General features: G+C 36.5%; 1 protein-coding gene across 3 annotated transcripts in view; it reads right to left on the bottom strand.

The window, feature by feature from the left end:
* GASK1B (golgi associated kinase 1B) overlaps positions 1–17,629 on the bottom strand; it is a 106,225-nt gene that overhangs the window by 12,256 nt on the left and 76,340 nt on the right. For all 3 annotated transcript variants that reach the window (XM_019667492.1, XM_019667491.1, XM_019667493.1), the window contains one exon: positions 13,014–13,228. In XM_019667492.1, coding sequence (XP_019523037.1) covers positions 13,014–13,228 — 215 coding nt within the window. The remainder of the gene's footprint in view (positions 1–13,013; positions 13,229–17,629) is intronic.

A 17,629-nucleotide genomic window follows, 5' to 3' on the forward strand; every position in this document is an offset into this window, starting at 1 on the left:
TTTTTCTTTCACAGAGATTAATACAATCTAATGTAATTTATCCAAAAGTCACTTAAACTCGTGTTATTTTATGGAATCAGTTCTCTTTATAAAATTTTAATTAATTCTGACAGTAATTATTTTCTGGCTATTGAAAAATAAGTACTGCTCGAGAGTAGAAGGGTGGGTGGCCAGGGGCTGGAGAGCTGGGGAAATGGGGAGATGCTGGTCAAAGTGGACAAGATGAATAAGTTCTGAGGCTCAAGCGATGGTTAATAATACTGCTTTGTATATTTGAAATTTTCTAACAGAGTGGATCTTAGGCATTCTCACCACACACACACACACACACACACTCACATCCACAAGGTAATTATGTGAGGTGACAGATGTGTTAATTAGCTTTATTGTGGTAAATATTTCACAAGGTATATGTATATCAAATCATCACATTGTACATTTTCAGTATATATAATCATATTTGTTAACTACACCTCAGTAAAGATGGAAAAAATAGAAAATAAATACTGTTGTACTAAGTTAAACTTTGTTCAAAGATTAATTTTCCATGTACATATAGAATTTCCAATTTTAAATGGATTTGTTGCTATGCTCCATGGGTTAGCAAATAGATATAAAATAAAGCCCTGCCTCAATATTATTATGGAAATAGTTCTGACATCATGAACCCCCTGAAAGGGCCACAGAAAAGCCATTGCCCCAAACAGTCCCATTCAATTTGATCATAAATAGTAATATAATTTTTCAAAGTTCCATATATCTCTTAGTTATCTGTATCCATAAACAACAACTTGAGTATGTTTGGGAAGAGCATCGAACTGCTAAAATCCTTATGAACCAGCTCTCGCTTAACCCTCTCTGAGTCTACTTCATTGGGCAAAATGAACCATAAATATTTTAAAAGTAATTACATACAAAAATATATATTAGCCAGATGAATATCTGCCTGCCCTTTCAGGTGTCCCAATAGAAATATTATCATAATAACTTTTCCATGGTTTTTGTATTTGCTTCCTGGCAGATTTATTTAGAGGTCCAATGTTTGACCTCAGCCAAACTCAGTCAAGGTGAGTTTCAAATTGTCTCTGGTTCAATAGCATAGAATTAGTGGGGAAGCCAATCCCCAAAGCTAGCTGAAACAATACATTAAACAATTTTTGAATATCAAAAGGTTATTTATGAAATCACACCAGCTTCCTCAAATCCCTGATCTCTCCCATCCAGCTATGTATACAAGATTTAGGATTGAAGCATACTATGACCAGTTTCATCACAGGCTAAAAATTCCATGGCAAGGATTGAAATAAGCAAAAATGACATAGAATTAAATAACATATGCTGTACTTTTGATTAATAATTAAGTTAGAATTGACACAAAAATGCACAGATGTTTGTCACTTAGCAATATGAGGTTTATGAATATGTTATTTGACCAGATATTTTCCCCTTTGACTCAGATGATACAAGAGCAAAGACCTATCATCAGCCAATGTCTTAGCCCATGTTTTATGCAAATAAGGCTTTGGCATAATCAATGCTGGAAATCTCTGAGAATAGATGCTGAGAATAAAAAGACAGTAAGTGAAAAGAATATTTAAAATTCTAAAGGCTTTTAATTTAGAAGCAGACATCTGAGAACCCTGTGTGTTCTTTAACAGGAGGGACATGCTCTGAGACACAGAGAAATCTTGAATTGGGCCAGGATCTAGAGAAATATGGTCTTGTTGTAGAAGCCAGGTAGCCAGTAAATGATGTCTGTGACAAACCAAAGTCAGTGTGGCTAGACAACTCTTTCTCTTCAAAGCTGCCTCCATTAAAAATCAGATCAATGGCTTCTATTCTATGAAGTGAGAGAATATAGTCTCTCAATGTCTGGTCTCCTCTAGGGAAATTATGTCAACGCTCAAAAGAAAGACTCATAGGTCAATGCCTTTGTATTTACTTTCTCCATCCTGTCATATTCTTGTGGAATATGACATTTTCATATTCCAATTTTTATTGGAATGACAATAAAATTATTCCAATGACAATTTTTAGCAACATAAATATATTCCACTTAAGGGACATAAACAGTGAAACTATTTGCCTTTTGAAGAATAGGCCAATATAATTCTACTATTGGTATCCTAATCACCCCTGAAATTTTGAGAAGGCCTCATTTCTGCAGGGGAAGATATTACAGATTGCCTAGATCAGCCTCTCTTTGGAAGGGAAAATCCTGAAGGAGCCTGTATGTGTAAATGGGGTATATTGCATGAACAATCAAAGTGGAATTGGTTGTGTGGAGCAACCAAGAGGACATCTGGGAAGGAATCGCACTAAAAAATACGAGGACAATCATTGCCAGGCATGGAAATGACATTGTGTCAGGTTCAAGGGCCAAGTCACGGAATCTCAAATGATCACTGAAGTCCACACACTGATGGAGAATTGTCTGGATAGAACACAGAAATTTCTCAATTCAAGTTTGTTGAATTTAATTAAACCCCATAAGCGGTATCCTGTATGTTTACAATTCCTAATTTTGTTCATAGAGTAAAATTTAAAAATTCTAAGAAACGCTAACAGGAAAAGTAGAACAAATTATTATAAAGCAAACCGTTTAACTAAAACACCTATGAAGCCAAAGCCTTTCATATGATGCTAATGTGGCCAAAAAACAATAAATAAGTGTTGTGGTATTTGTCACATTAAGATTCTGGTTTCCAATCTAAGGAAAATTTCTTGGCTGCTGCCTTGCAGGCTCTGTTCTCAGGGATAGACACTCCTTAATATCCACCTCCCACTACACCCCTACTATTGGCATCATAAAACCACAGCCTGGCTAGACCCTGCCCCTTTCTAATTGTTAAAATAGGAATCGTTGTTCAAACCAGGAGTAACAAGTTACATAAAAATGCATGTGGACTGCATTTACAGTACGTTTTACAGAACACAGACATCCACATATTGTGCAAGTAAAATGATTTTTAAATTGGCTGAAAAGATGCATATTAACCTCATAAGCATGATAGCCTGTGGGGAGAAAATGCAGGAAGAGGATAGGAGGAGATGGTCAAAAGGGACTTTATTTTTAATGTATTTATATCTCTAAAGTAAATACTGAAAGCAAATATGCAAAAGAAATATTGACAGAATAATTCTAGAGGGTGGAAACATGATACTTGTTATGTTACTCTTTGTTCTTTGGGTTTTATTTTTAATGTCTCAATGAAGGGTACAAAAATCTTGAAGAACAGAATCTGAAAATAAAATACCAACTGGCTTCCTTAATTCTGTAGGCTGAGAACCCTGCAGTTAACAAACATACAAGAATGTAGTCTCTGTAATTCCCCCATCCATCTATGCAAAAACGGCAGCCCCTGACCGCAACCTGATTTAAATGGCATCTCCATGGAAACTGCTTTACATGATCGCATGTTTTCTTCCAACACCAAATGCTACAATGAGCAGCTCTACACTGCAGAAAATTCAAGGACTTATATGATCCCTACCACCAAAGGCCTGCACTATTTGGAGATTCTGGAAATCACAGGTATACATATAAATAGAATAAATTCAAATTCTTACAAAGGGGATGGTTCTAGATTGTAACTGTTGATATATTGAGTACTTGCTGTCTGTCAGTGCCTTCGCGCATTCGGCTGCTGTAACAAAATACCACAGACTGGGTAATTTGTTGTCCCTCTTCCAGGATGTAGTCTCGCTGTGTCCTCACATGGTAGATAGGAGTAGGGAGCTCTGTTGCGTTTCTTTCACAAAGGCACTAATCTCACTCATCAGAGCTCTGTCTTCATGACCTAATAATCACCTCCCAAGGGCCCCACCTCCTAATATTCTCACCTTCATATAAATTTGGTGGGGAACAGACATTTAGACCATAGCGGCGAGATAACCGTGATAAGCACTTCATGTGAATTATTTCATGTTATTCTCAGAACAAATCTCCAAGGGAAGTAAAATTATTCCTATTTAAATAGTAAAGAAATAACAGAGGGATGAGGAATTTGCCCAAGATTACAAGATAACTATTGAAGAAGTGTGGATTTGAATCCAAGTCTGTTTCATATAAACACTATTCTATGTCATTTCTCTATGAATGTAATGTACTAAAAATTATGGAATTTTTAAAAAATGATATTAGATGTTCAGAGATGAAAGGGAGCTTAATCTGGTTAAATTACTCCCAAAGGCTTTGCAGAGATAAGGTTAGAGCTGAGTTTTGAGGGATGGGCAGGCTATACACTAGATAGGGAGGAACAGAATTAAAGAATTCTTGAGAAGATAAATTAAATCTACATCTGATCAAGTATCTAGGCCTGACCCCAATGTATATGGCATATAGATGACAGGAGGACAAAGAAAATCACCATAAAAGTGGTTAGCCAAATCTGGAATCTAGAACAAGTGACCCAGTCTCTCCATTAAGTAAAATGAAAGGGAGATGAAAGAGATGGAGGTGGAGTCTATAGATTAAAAGAGATACCAACTGATCACAAAGTATAGGCTTTATTTGAGTCCTGATTCAAATAAACAAACTGTGAAATGGATAGAAAGTTGTTGATGATGATGATGATAGATAGATAGATAGATGATAGATAGATACCTAGATACATAGATGGATATATAGATAGACAGACATTTATGAGACAATAAAAATTTGACCACTGACTGGCTATTTAACTAGAATTATTGTTATTTTTTCTTTTGGGTGTGATAATGGTAATCTGCTTGTGTGTTTTATCTTCTAGGGATTCAACAGACTGAAATATTTACAGATGCAAGAACATGTTGTCTGGGATTTGCTTCAAATTAATGTAGGCATAGTAAATAGATAAGAAGAGAGATGAAATAGGAAACTCATGACCATGAGTTAATTGTTGTATTTGGATGACAGGTACAACAGGGTTCATTATAAATATTCTACCTACTTTCATTATAAATATTCTCCCTACTTTTGTATATGTTTAAATTTTTCTATAATATATTTTCAATGCACTAAGGCCTTTAAAATTTATTTTCCAATCAAAGGGAATTCTTCAAAGATTTCTTTTGCAAGAAGCAATATGACTAAAAGGGAAGTAGAAAAGATAAAGTCAGCAATAATTTGCACAATAAATTGCAGTTGGGGAAGACTAGAGACAAGGAGATCTGCTAGGAGTCTCTTACAACATCTTGACCTCTATTGAGAAGAATCTGATTAAGGCAGCATTAATAGGAATAAAAAGGAAAATGTGATTGGAGTGATTCTGAGGAACTATCAAATTCAGCATTACTCAAAGGTAAGGCACTAAGCATAGGTAGATTCAAAAGATGAATAAAAAATTTCAAACCTGGCTGATTTTTTAAATAGTCACATCATGAATAGAAAGAGGTAAGTCAAAAGGACAAATTGTTAGAAGATGGGGTCATTTACCTCTAGACACCAAGTGTGAGAAGCTGAAATGATAATTTGCTATTTACAGTAAATTATTGTTTAGCTCCATATGCATAAAACGATGTCGTTTGTGCTCTCTCCCCAATTATGATGACTTTGTAAAAGTAAAATCATAAATTAAAATTCTATAATAATTGAATAAAAAATATAAGTCAAATCTTTTGAAACTATTAAGATAGCCCAAATTCTTCTTTAATGAAAATACTTCCTGGGCACAGTTTAACCATTTCATTTATATCCATTTTTCTGCAAAACCCTCTATGTTCTTTGAATTCAGAAGCAAATCTGTATGCTCCTTTCATGTCACTGCTTTGGTCTCTACATATCTAAACATATAAAACAATAAAGACATTGTAGGTACCCAATAAATACCCAGTTTTCTGGCCAACTTGCTCATGTGTGGCAAACAGTGCTCAGAAGAAGAAAACTGTAGTGTCACAAGATAATTTGGAAAATCTCTGAGTCCTCTTTAAATAAGATAAGCACTGTATTGCAGCATCACTGATACCAAAAATAATTTCTCCTGGTGACGAAGTGTGAACATATGCATAGAAGAAACTATGTCAAAGTCAGACTTTTGAATTTCATTTATAATAGAGGGCAAACTTAGTTTTATACAATTAAAATTCTGTAGTAACCACAATACATTTCAGTGCTAGCAGGTCCAGACCTGCAAAGTTTGGAGTCTGTCATTTATAATGCCCAGAATGACACACTTCCCCATGTCTTCTACTTAGTGAGTCGCTATAATCCAGTGAACCACTGTGATTCTCATCCTAAAAGTTCTGAATATTTTCTAACAAGAAATACAGAGCAGCAATATATTGTTCTCTAAACCCTCTGATTCTTGGCAATCTCTGTTTCCTAAATCTCAGCCAATTCTGCATGCCAACCAATCTTCCCAAAGCTAACCCCAGACTTCCTTTGCTACTTGAATCCAAGACAGTATCTGCCTACATCATCTTTCATTGTTTGCTAGCAAATGAACAAGAAACTATATAATTTGCTTGCCTGGGCTCACCAATAACACATGATTAGAGGCTATTTAGATTGGCAACGTGCTAATTCTGCCAAACAATAAAACTGACCCAAACTATCTGAAATTCCAGTGACTAGTACCCTGGGTTGCTGTGCTTCTTCCCATCAGAGCACCTGTCTGTGAGTGTTTGTCCTCACTGACCTCTGAAAGGTGGAGGTGACACCCTTGATCACTGAGTAATAGGGATAAAAGAAGGGAACGCTCGGATGACCCTCATAATCTATCATGGAGGCCATAGTTGGAATCTCTCTTTGCCTAGCACATAGAATTTTCCTGTAGAAACAAACATTCTTTTAGTGAAAAGCAATATTTCCTCTTGTTTAGATTATAGTTCATTGAAATGTTTACATTTACTATCACACACTATTCAGTGGGGGAAAAAATGACACACAGAATAAAAAGTGGAAGAGAATAGGTCAAAGATTAACACCTATTAATTCATTTCATTATATTCAGTAATCAATGATTAGAAGCCAGTAAGAGTTAGGAGCCTTAACTGAAGAGAGACAACTGCAGAAGGCGAGGCACACCAATTCATATTTGCTTGTTGAATTTATGAGCATAAGCTTATTACTCACAGTCATCTGCGAGAAAACTACCTTCATGGAACAGGAAGTTTCCATAAGCATCATTTTCCCCGCTCTGAACATTTTCACACTTTCAGCCCTGTTTGAACCCGTCTCTGAGACTCTCTTCCCGTCTCTCGTACTCATCTTATTTTGGCAAGTTCTTCAGTTTCTAGACTAAATGTCCCATTCTCAGTTGGCATTATTGCACTTCCAATTCCATAAAAACAAATAGCATGCTATTTGTTTCTATAGAATGCTAACCTTGACTCAGTTATGACACCTGATATATTCTGCTATGATTAGCTGTCTTGTCTATTCGATCGCATAATGCCAAGGGCAGGGAGATGCTCTCATCCATCTTCCTATCACCACCACTAAACCCACTGAGTGTTGGGAACATCTGTCAAATCCAAGTGAAAAGAAATATGTGTCCCTTATTTTATTGATGGTGGAAGCAAACATCTCCCAAGACACATCTCTATTGGTCCCCTTCTGTTTAAAAACCCCTTAATTTCTCATCAAATAAATAGTTATTCTTAGAAACTATAAGTGCAGTAACAACTCCATTAAATAGTAAAAATAGTAAATGTTTTCATTTGATTTTTCATTTTCTAAACTTCTACTTTTCTCTTCCTTTAACAAGCTTTATTTCTTTATTTACAAGTATATTTTTATTTCTGTCACTTTTAACATTTTTAATTTGACACTTTGTATTTAATATTTTAATATAACGAAGTAGTTTTCGTTGATCAAAAAAAGCAATGCCCTGAGTGACTGTGACATTTTCAAACATTCTGCTGCTAATTGAAAGCTTACAAAGCTGAATAAGACAGGGACTGCCACTGAGAAATGAACAGCTTACTAAAGACAGACTAGTCAAAAATAACAACTTAATATGCTAACAACTATAATGGCAGTATGAAAGTACATAAGAGTAGAAAAAAATTAAATGATTTGGGAATGACTTTTAATGAATGATAATGATAAAATACTTTATTTAATTCTTATATTGATATTTACCTCCACTATTATTTCTAGATGATCAATTTCCTAATTAATATATAATACTGAGCACCTATTATACACCATGTATGTTCTAAATCCTTTATGTGTATAAAAGTGTTGAATCCTCTCAATAGCCCTCTACATAAACAATGTTATTATGCCTAATTTTACAGATGAGGAATCTTATGCAGAGAGAGGTTCAATAATTCTTAATGTTAAAAAAAAAAACAGTATTGTCAACTGCGATTCAAATTTAGCAGACTGGCTCCAGATTCCAAGTTGCTAACCATTGTACAGTCTATCTGTGAGGTCAAAAGCAAGTTTGCTACATCCTAAATCTTCTGTTATTTTATATAACCTTTGGAAAGAAATTTCACCAAATCTTGGAAACTCAAGTACTCTCTAGAACACTACTCTTTGTCATCCTAATGGAAATGAATTTTTGTCTACAAAGTTCATACCCCCACGCATCACAAATAAAAGGTTACTTGTGTCTATCACATTTTATAGACCCAGTAAAATAGCATAGCCTTTGTGAATGTAGATTTGTTAACTGGGTGAAACAAAAAGAATGTTGTGCACAGAAAATTAACAACTGTATTCTCTATTCTCTCACCCTTTCTGTAGCATCATAGAGCAAGTGATATTAGTTTGCTTCAAGCATAACCTTTCTAAGATTGTTCACAAAATCCATTCAATATACTCTAACACATTCCCAAACACCATTTAAATAAAGAATATATTCAACTTTAAAATAAAAATTTCTGTGAAACTGATGAGAAGGATTATTGTATAAAAGACAACTATTTTTTAGGATACTCATGAAAAACAGCCTAAGCTTATTTCTTCAATAACCATTTTCAATAAACATCTCTATACATAGTGTATGATGCCAAATATAGGAAATAAAAAGATCAATTAAGATAAGGTCTTATTAAAAATGCATAATTTTTATGGAGTAAACTCTATTATGAGCAAAGTCAAAAGAAAAACAACAAACCAAGAAAAATTATTTGAGCTATATAGGATTGACAAAGGTGAATTTTCACAATATATAAAATGTTTTTATAAATCAATAAGAAAACACTATGAGTGCAATAAAAAGGGCGATGATTTGAATATACAATTCAGAAAACATGACATGCAAATAATCAATATCTGAAAATATGTATATCCTCAATCTCACTCATGATGAAAGAATTAGAAATATAAACGAGACCCCATTACCCTCCACAAAATCAGTGAAAACATTAGTTTTCCACCACCCAAAGTTGGCAAGAGAGAGGGAAACTCGCACTTTCTTATCTTACTGGTGAAATTGCAAAATGTTGCAATATCTAAAGGAAATTAGCCTTTGTCCATTGCACTGCAGGAAGTAAATAAATGTTGGATAAATAAATACATATAAGTCCATTCTCACAGAAGCCATCCTCATACATATACCTTGGTATACTTTTGTAAATACTAACCAAATTAACTCTTAACAATTGGATTAATTTCTGCCTTTCAGGCTCAGCACTTTTGCCAGAGTCAAAATTAGGAACTCCAATCTTAGTATCATAACTTGGACAGGTTCCAGTAAAGTCTTGCAGAGATCTCATTCTCATGGATTATCAAGACCAAGAAAGACCTCCCTATCTTCCCCAGGCAGAAGGGGCAAAAGGTTTGACTGAAAAAAAAAAAAAAAGCCTCATGTACCAATAGAAGCAGTTCCTGGAGAGGTAGCAGTAGCCTGATGTCCTGTATCTCAAGCCAAAGGTGATCTTGGCTCACAATGAAAGAACTAGAGTGAACAGAGGGAATCTTCTGGGTAATAAATGACAAAGCCTGAACTAAGATAGGAACAGAAGCTATACCTAAAAGCTAGATTTGGGTGATATCAGTGATACGGTCACTGTATGGATGTGAGGCTATATCTCACAAAGCATCTAGGTGACTCCCCAATTTGACTTGGAAAATTCAATGATGATGGTGCCACTCCCCCCATAAAATGAACAGGAGGAAGAGTTGTTCAGAAGTTGGTCTCTTAAGCTTGAACTCCTGAGTTTGACTCCAGGTTCCATTGCATATAAGCTATGTGACTCTGTCCAAGTTACTTCATTTCTCTTTCCCTAGATTTGCTCATCTCTAACATAGAAATAATAATAGTATGTATTTCATAGGGTTGACATGTAGATTAAGTAAGTTAATATCTTAGTGCCTAGTATCAAGTGCTTAGAACAGTGCTAGGAATGTAGCAAGTGTTATATGATTGTTAGATTATTAATAGTATTCATCTAAGGATTTGAAATATTTATCCTTGTTAAAAATTTATAATAATGATTTCCCGTGCCCAGACTTATCCTCAAGGCCACAGACAATGGGCACATTGATGGTAAAAGCCGCCGTCGTACTCAGGAGACAGTGGCTCAGCTGGAATTTGTTCTTGCTCAGTCAGGGTAATGGACAGAGAGAGTTACAAAGTGAGCACACACATCTTGCAAAAACAGCTCTCTTACTCCATGCTCTACCATACCTCTTGCAAGGCAGAAAATATCACTACTCTCCTAAATAACTGCTTCAGACAAATGGCATATTTAGGATGCTCTAAGTATCACATGATTATTACCAATCCCAAGTTCTTCCTTATGTTTTTCCCTATCCTCTCGATGATTTGCAGCCTACAATCCTAGTCAAACTCTTCCTCCTTCACTATTTATTTTATGACAAAGAGTTCTCCCTCTTTTGACCTCATCACAACAAGAACTGATATTATTTCAACCAGCCATTCTTACATGAATTTATCTTTTTGTTTTATACACATTTTCCAAATGAAATATTAAAAAAAAATCTAACTTAGGGTGGGGCAATGGGGTTACAATCGTATACCACTTTGCTACCCCTGTGGTTGTTTTCTATAGTATAAGGCACAGTAGATGTTGCATAAATACATATCCAGTGGATGAATGATAGCTGTAGCTTCCCTCAATGATAAAGACAGAGTGTAGGTTGAGATTTAGTTAAGATTCCAGAATTAAGACAAATATCACTAGAGATAACTTCTAAAAGGGTTTGCCCTCTATTCAGTGTCGGTTAGCTCATGTTCATCAGCTACAAACTCGAGATCATTCCTTTCTCACAGTCTTCACTACCATGGATTTCCTCTCCATCTTCCCCTACTCATCATTCTCAGAACGTCCACATCTGTGCTGACCACGCCCCCAAACATCTGGCCGCATAGTGAGTGCCTTTACCTACTTAACCTTATAAATGTTCATTCATTCTTCACTTTATTGCTAATACATTTTTATCACACTGACTTCTTTCATTAACCTAAGGATAACTTGGTAAATATTATACAATAATGGTTAAAAATATGACATCTCGAGCTAGTCAAGCTTGCTGAAATCACTATTTGGGAACTTGCTAGCTGCGTAACACCAAACAAGTTAGGTAGCTGTTGAGAGACAATCCTCCATGGCATTTCTGCACATCTTATATCAGGTTTTCTTCTGTATTATCTCTTCCAGGATGTTAGTATAGCAAACAGCCTTGGAAGATACAAAGAGTGTCTCCCTCTGGAGTGGAAGACAGACTTGTTTCCAGGCCAACATACACTGTCTCCTTCTGGGGCAGATTTTAGGCAGGTCTGCTAGCAGCCTTTTATAAGATTGGGGGTTTCCTAGGCTTAGGGTCAGCAGTGACACAAACCCACTATAAGCGGCATTCACCAGGGCCACTATGTATCACTCAGTGGGACCTGAGAGGCAAAGGACTATGAAGTTCATGCCACCTGCTGTACTTGAGTAATGAGGTCATTTGTCTCTGCCTCAGGAGCCTTTTGTCTTCAGCTAGTAGCATCCATGAACATATGGCTGGCTAACTTGTTATTTTACCAGAAGGGTAAGATCTCAGGCTTTTCACAGTTCTTAATAATAACCTTGTTATGCTTCAGCGTCTCTACTTGTAGAACGGAGAGGGTGCTTAAAACCAGCCTGAGTCTCATATCTAGACTCTTTAACAGTATTTGGTGACTCTTGATTGCCTCCTTGCCAAACCAAATTTCATGCTTTCCAGCTCAGTTCTCACTGGTGGCCCTGGGGCACTGACCTCTCCTTCATGGAAGTTCCTAATCCCTAGACTGTGACTCTGCACTAAAATGGTTTTCTTTTTACGTGTTTGTCCCTGTTTAGTTTCTTCCCGAAATGTCACAAATCAGAAATAGGAGAATGTTTCGCAAATGTCCTAAGACAGTCCTAAATTTTCACAAAATACTAATTAACAATACTACAACAGAAAGCCAGTTTTTCTAAAACAGAGAATGGGAAATAATCAGAAATGAAGAGGTAGATAGAGTCATGAGATCTTTATCAAAAGGAGATAAGAGATATAGAAACCTAAAAAATGTCAAGCCACTCAATTATGTAGATGGTTGATATTCATTATTCTCTGATATTTAATTATAATGAAATATTTGTAAGAAAGTTATTAAAAAGAAAACAAGGGAAATGGTGGCTGTTATATGGCCAAAGGACCATTGAAACACAGTGCGGAATGATAGAAAGAAGACAATTTTTACCATCAACAGATTCCCAGGGAAGCCCAGCTCCAGCTTCTGGTCCTTTTAAGAACTAGGGTGAGTCACTTAACCTTCCCAAACTTCAGTTTGCTCACCTCCCAAATGGGGTAAGTCTATTCACCTTGAAGAGCTGTTGATGGGTATGTATAGTGAGTATCACAGGATTGAAGTATTAAATAATTATTTTCTTTAGAAATTAATAAAAGGGCTGAGGGTATTTCTGAATATATCCCAAAAGGATATAAAATTGTGTAACATGGTACTACACTTGCCAAATATTGATAGCATTATCGAACTGAAACTCTGGCTTCATAAAAATTCAGGATGAAGAAAATTCCTTAGTGTCAGACTTCTGGAATTCAGTGTCAGTCTTCAATAGCCACTTACTTGATTTGATCAACTTACCTGTAACAGAAAATCAAAGAGGGCCATCTTGGACCACTCATGGTGATGTATTTCAGTACAACCCCATTCAGGTTTGGGTACTCGACCATTCTGCCAGCACTTCCATTTTAGCAACTGCTGGTAAGTTCCCCAGGTAAGCTTAACAGATGAGTGGGTCTCATTACTTGTTGGAGATAAAGATGAATCCCAGAGAATGACAGGACATGGGCGGCCATCTGTGGAATTCAAAAAACAAACACGCTGTTAGCATGCTAATGCTTGGTGTGTGCCATTGGACAGTCATACATTCTTTCACAGCTTTACTCTCTCACCTGTCAAATGTGAGAGTTTAATTGGATGGTATTTTATGGTCCCTTTGTCTTCCTAGGTTTTGATATTTTATATCTCAATGATACTTCCTGATAGAAGTCTTATAAAACACAAAGTTATTGTGAGACAATGAAAGAAAAAAACTTTTTTAAACAAGATACTTTATAGATGTGGCAGGAATTGGCCACTAACCACCAATAGAAACGTCCTCTGGTTAATGTGGTTTTATTCCACATCTAAAAGCAGCCACCACAAAAAAGGAAAGAATCCAGACATTTATAATTGTCTGTTCAGTGTCTGAGTGGAGTTGCTCTCGATTTGTAATAACAACTGTCTGATTTTCTGAGGCCATATTATGATGTCAGGAAAAAAAATAATTTTTAGAAGTCACACATTTAAAAGTAAAATTGTATGGTTCACACCAGTCACTATAATCTCCAAAGAAGGAAAAAGAAGAAAGAGGTTTTCTTTTTCTTTTTTGATGGAAACATCAGCACTTTTAGTAATATAGATTATTTACTCACATATAACCTCACAAAGTGTATTTAAGCAAATGACAGTGCTTCACAACTGCATGTGTATAGATGATTTTTCAAAAAATCTGTCAGAGTTTTTTTGTTTGTTTTGTTTTTTTTGTCTTACTCTTGATAGTTTAGGAATTTTATTGCTAAAGTCCATGAAGAATGGCAAGCCTGAGTGAAGTCATCATAAACAGGGAAGACCGTCATTGGGTACACTGAATGACACTTCAAGCTTAACACCAGTTACATCACTCTCAGGCCCCCATTTCTGCCAAATAAAGTCACCAAGAGATTGACGATGAATAGCTTTTCAGAATGATGCTCTTGGGAGGTAGGGATGGAGGGGGAGGACAAAACTGAGTCACAGAGATTTGAAAAAGCCCACTTTACTCATTCTTAACAGGCCTGGACAATGGAAGCCTCTGAAATTATGACTGGAATGTCTAGACACGACAGGAATTTTTAAAGCCCTTTTAAGCAACCTGAGAGGTTCTCAATATGCAACTGTTTTTCTTTCTGTTAAAGACTTTTATTTTACCACCTTGCTTGCCTCTCCTACTTGTATAGTTCTTATCGCTAGTCTTGAACACAGGAAACAGTCATCTTCTCTAACCATTCTTGAATTTGGTGTTACGGAAACCTTGATAATTTTAATAGCATTCACTTAATCACACTAATCACCTGCATTGCAGTTTTGTTCAAAAGAAAAATCTTCCTCCTTTTAGTCTTGCAATGTTGGCCAGTGCATGTGGAAAGTCGTTTAGATTGTGGAAAATATGCCACAGTCATTGACATCCAATTAAGAAAAAACACAGGTGGAAAAAAAAAAAATACATGAACCACGACTAAAGAATTTCATTGTTAACAATACATCTCTCTTTTTTATTTCTTCTACTTTATTAAATGGTTTCGGGCTGCTGGGACCTAAAGGAGTGTTCTCTACATACTATGCTAATTTAAAAAATAATAATAATACATCCCAGGTAAAAGCAGTCCATTAGGCAGTGTGAGATACATATGCACCAGTGTAATCAAATAGGAGTAGAAGGCACAACACAGCTTGCAAAGCATGGGTACTTCAGGCTTCTAAAGATAAATACCAAGAAGCTCTATCTGTCAATGTCATTAGACCAAAATGATACACAGATAGCACTTTGCATTCTCAGTGCTAGGAACTATTCAAAGGGAGTTGAAACCTAATGGGGAATTTCAATAACACAAATCAAAACACGAGACAGACAGGCCAGCAGTTTCCTCAGCAACTCACATAGCACCCTCAGGGAAACAGCACTGCATCCACATGAACAACTGAAACAGTTAACAACCTTCTGGGCTGCTTTTCTTTCCTTTGGAAACATTTGTTTCTTATTTTAAAAGTAATTAAAAGTCAATCTAAAAGTCAATTCATTTTAAGAAATGTGGAAAAACATTAAAATGTGTAGCTAAAAAAACAATTCATCTATAATCTCATATCCCAGTAATTGGTTCTGTAACTTAGATTATTTACCTCTGGTGTTTTTCCACCTTTTTCTCACCTGAAAATGTAAATTATTTTTAGAACTGTAAGGAGTAAAGCATGGTAAGAGCTCAGACTCCAATCCAACGGACCTTTTGAATTCTGGTCACATTAGTTCTTAGCTTTGTAACATTAGACAAGTTATGCAATCTCTCTTTGCTCTTATCTTCTGTAAAATGAGGCTGATTACGTACCTTCCAAGTGGACTTTGTTAGGATCACACACTTACAGTTCTCAGCCTGGTACCTAACATATATATGTATATTCCAGAAAGGTTTTGCTCTGACTGTTATTACACATATACAGTATATAATCACATAATTCATCAGCTTTCAACTGGCCTTTATTTGTTCATGGAGCATCTACTATGTGCTAAGCACTGCCCTAGACCTGAATTAATGCCCTTTTTTTTTTTTCATGGAGCTTACATTTCCACCAGGGGTAAGAGGCAAAAATTATGCAAAGAAAATAAACACTTTGGGATTATCTTATATATACAAGATCAATTTGTTATAATTATTTCACTAAATATTATATCATAAACATTTCTCTTACAATTAAATATGTTTAAATAACATCACTTTAACTGTAACACAATAATATAGCTCAGAAGTCAGCAACCTTGGTTAATGGCAGGTAGTGAAATGTTTTAGGCTTTGAGAGACATATGGTCTTCTGCACAACTCTTCAGCTATGCAAGTGCTCAACGCTTTTGTAGCATAAAAGCAGTCCAAGACAATGTATCAACCAATGGCCTTGACTGTGCTCCAGCGAAGCTGTATTATAGACACTGGCATTCGCATTTCATATAATTTTCAAGTGTCGTAGGAATATTATTCTTCTTTTGATTTTTTTTCAACCATTTAAAGTTGTAGAAACCATTTGCAGTTTAAGGGCCATATATAAAAACAGGCAGTCGGCCATCTTTGACCCTCAGGCTTTGGTGTATCACCCCCTAATCTAGTCTATGAAGATATACTATTTCATTTACTATTTCTCTACTTTAGTAGGTCATCACATTTTTTGAATAATACATTTTCTACACTACTATGCAAAAAGTTGTTTTCCAACTGCCAAAGGGAGCTTTCCGCCGATAAAAATAATTGGCTTTCAATTAATATTCTGTGCTTTTCTTCACATCCATCCATGTCCCTCAGCAAAATCCTTTGAACGCTGACTACCGCATAAAGATGGTCCGTCCTACCCTGCTGGAAATCAGTGCCCCTCAAGAAAGGGGTGTTTCCAGAATGCAAGCAGGTGGGTGAGCAGCAGTTCTCAGGCTGAGCGGTGGGTGGCTGTGGGGCCTTTTGACACACAGGTCTCTTGCTGCATATCCTGCATATGGCCCTGGCAGTCATAATAGCATGCCTCCAGATCGCAAAGCTGTGAGTACTCCTGTGAGGAGAATTCCACTTTGTATAAAACGTGGCTGTGAAAAGAATGAACTGAACTGTGATAGATCTGAAGGGATGACAGAAAAATAGCCTCTGAAAACAGGAAACTGGTTCCAGCAACTTATCCTGAAATTTTTCAGAGATGAAGAGCATTCATCTCTTCACATTCAGGTTTGTCAAAATGATGCAGTAATGTACTCTCTAGAGAAATCTAAACAGTGAAGAGATAAAATTCTAACTGTCAGAGTGGTGAGAAAGCAGGGTTTAAAAGATACGTGGGTGTTTGAGTGAATTAAAAGTAACACAGCTGGCTGTAAAAACGAGACTTGCCAACAAAGCTTATATTTTTTCCCAAAAATCTGAATATTTTCTCTGAATTCTCATGTTCACCCAAGTTGTTCTTTATTCAAAAGCACAAGAAAAGGCATTCTTATGAGAAGATAAATGTGGGGTCGGCCGAGTGGCACAATGGTTAAGAACTGGCTTGGGATGCCAGAGGGCCCCGGTTCAGATCCCACATATGAGGGCCAGTGACACTGCCCTCCACAGCTAAGATGCTGAACAACAGCTCAACCTGGAGCTGGGCTGCTGTGAGTCGCTGGCGATGGCGTAGGCTGCAGCCCCTGTGGCAGTGGGTTGCCATGGGCTACCGTGTGTAGCCAGCAGCCAGCATGAACAGCCAGCAGCCGCAGACTGATCTGCCTCACCCGGGAAGAGCGCAATGATGGTGCCAACTTGGGCCAGTGAAGCAACGCCCTCCACAACTAGACTGAAGAACAAAAGGACAGCAACTTGTCTGTTCCCCTTCCCCCAATTCCCCAGAGCTGTTCCCATCCCCACAATTCCCCAATAAAAATCTTAAAAAAAAAAAAAAGA

The sequence above is a fragment of the Hipposideros armiger genome, unplaced genomic scaffold (genome assembly GCF_001890085.2).
Source record: "Hipposideros armiger isolate ML-2016 unplaced genomic scaffold, ASM189008v1 scaffold_498, whole genome shotgun sequence".
In the NCBI taxonomy this organism is placed as follows: Eukaryota; Metazoa; Chordata; class Mammalia; order Chiroptera; family Hipposideridae; genus Hipposideros; species Hipposideros armiger.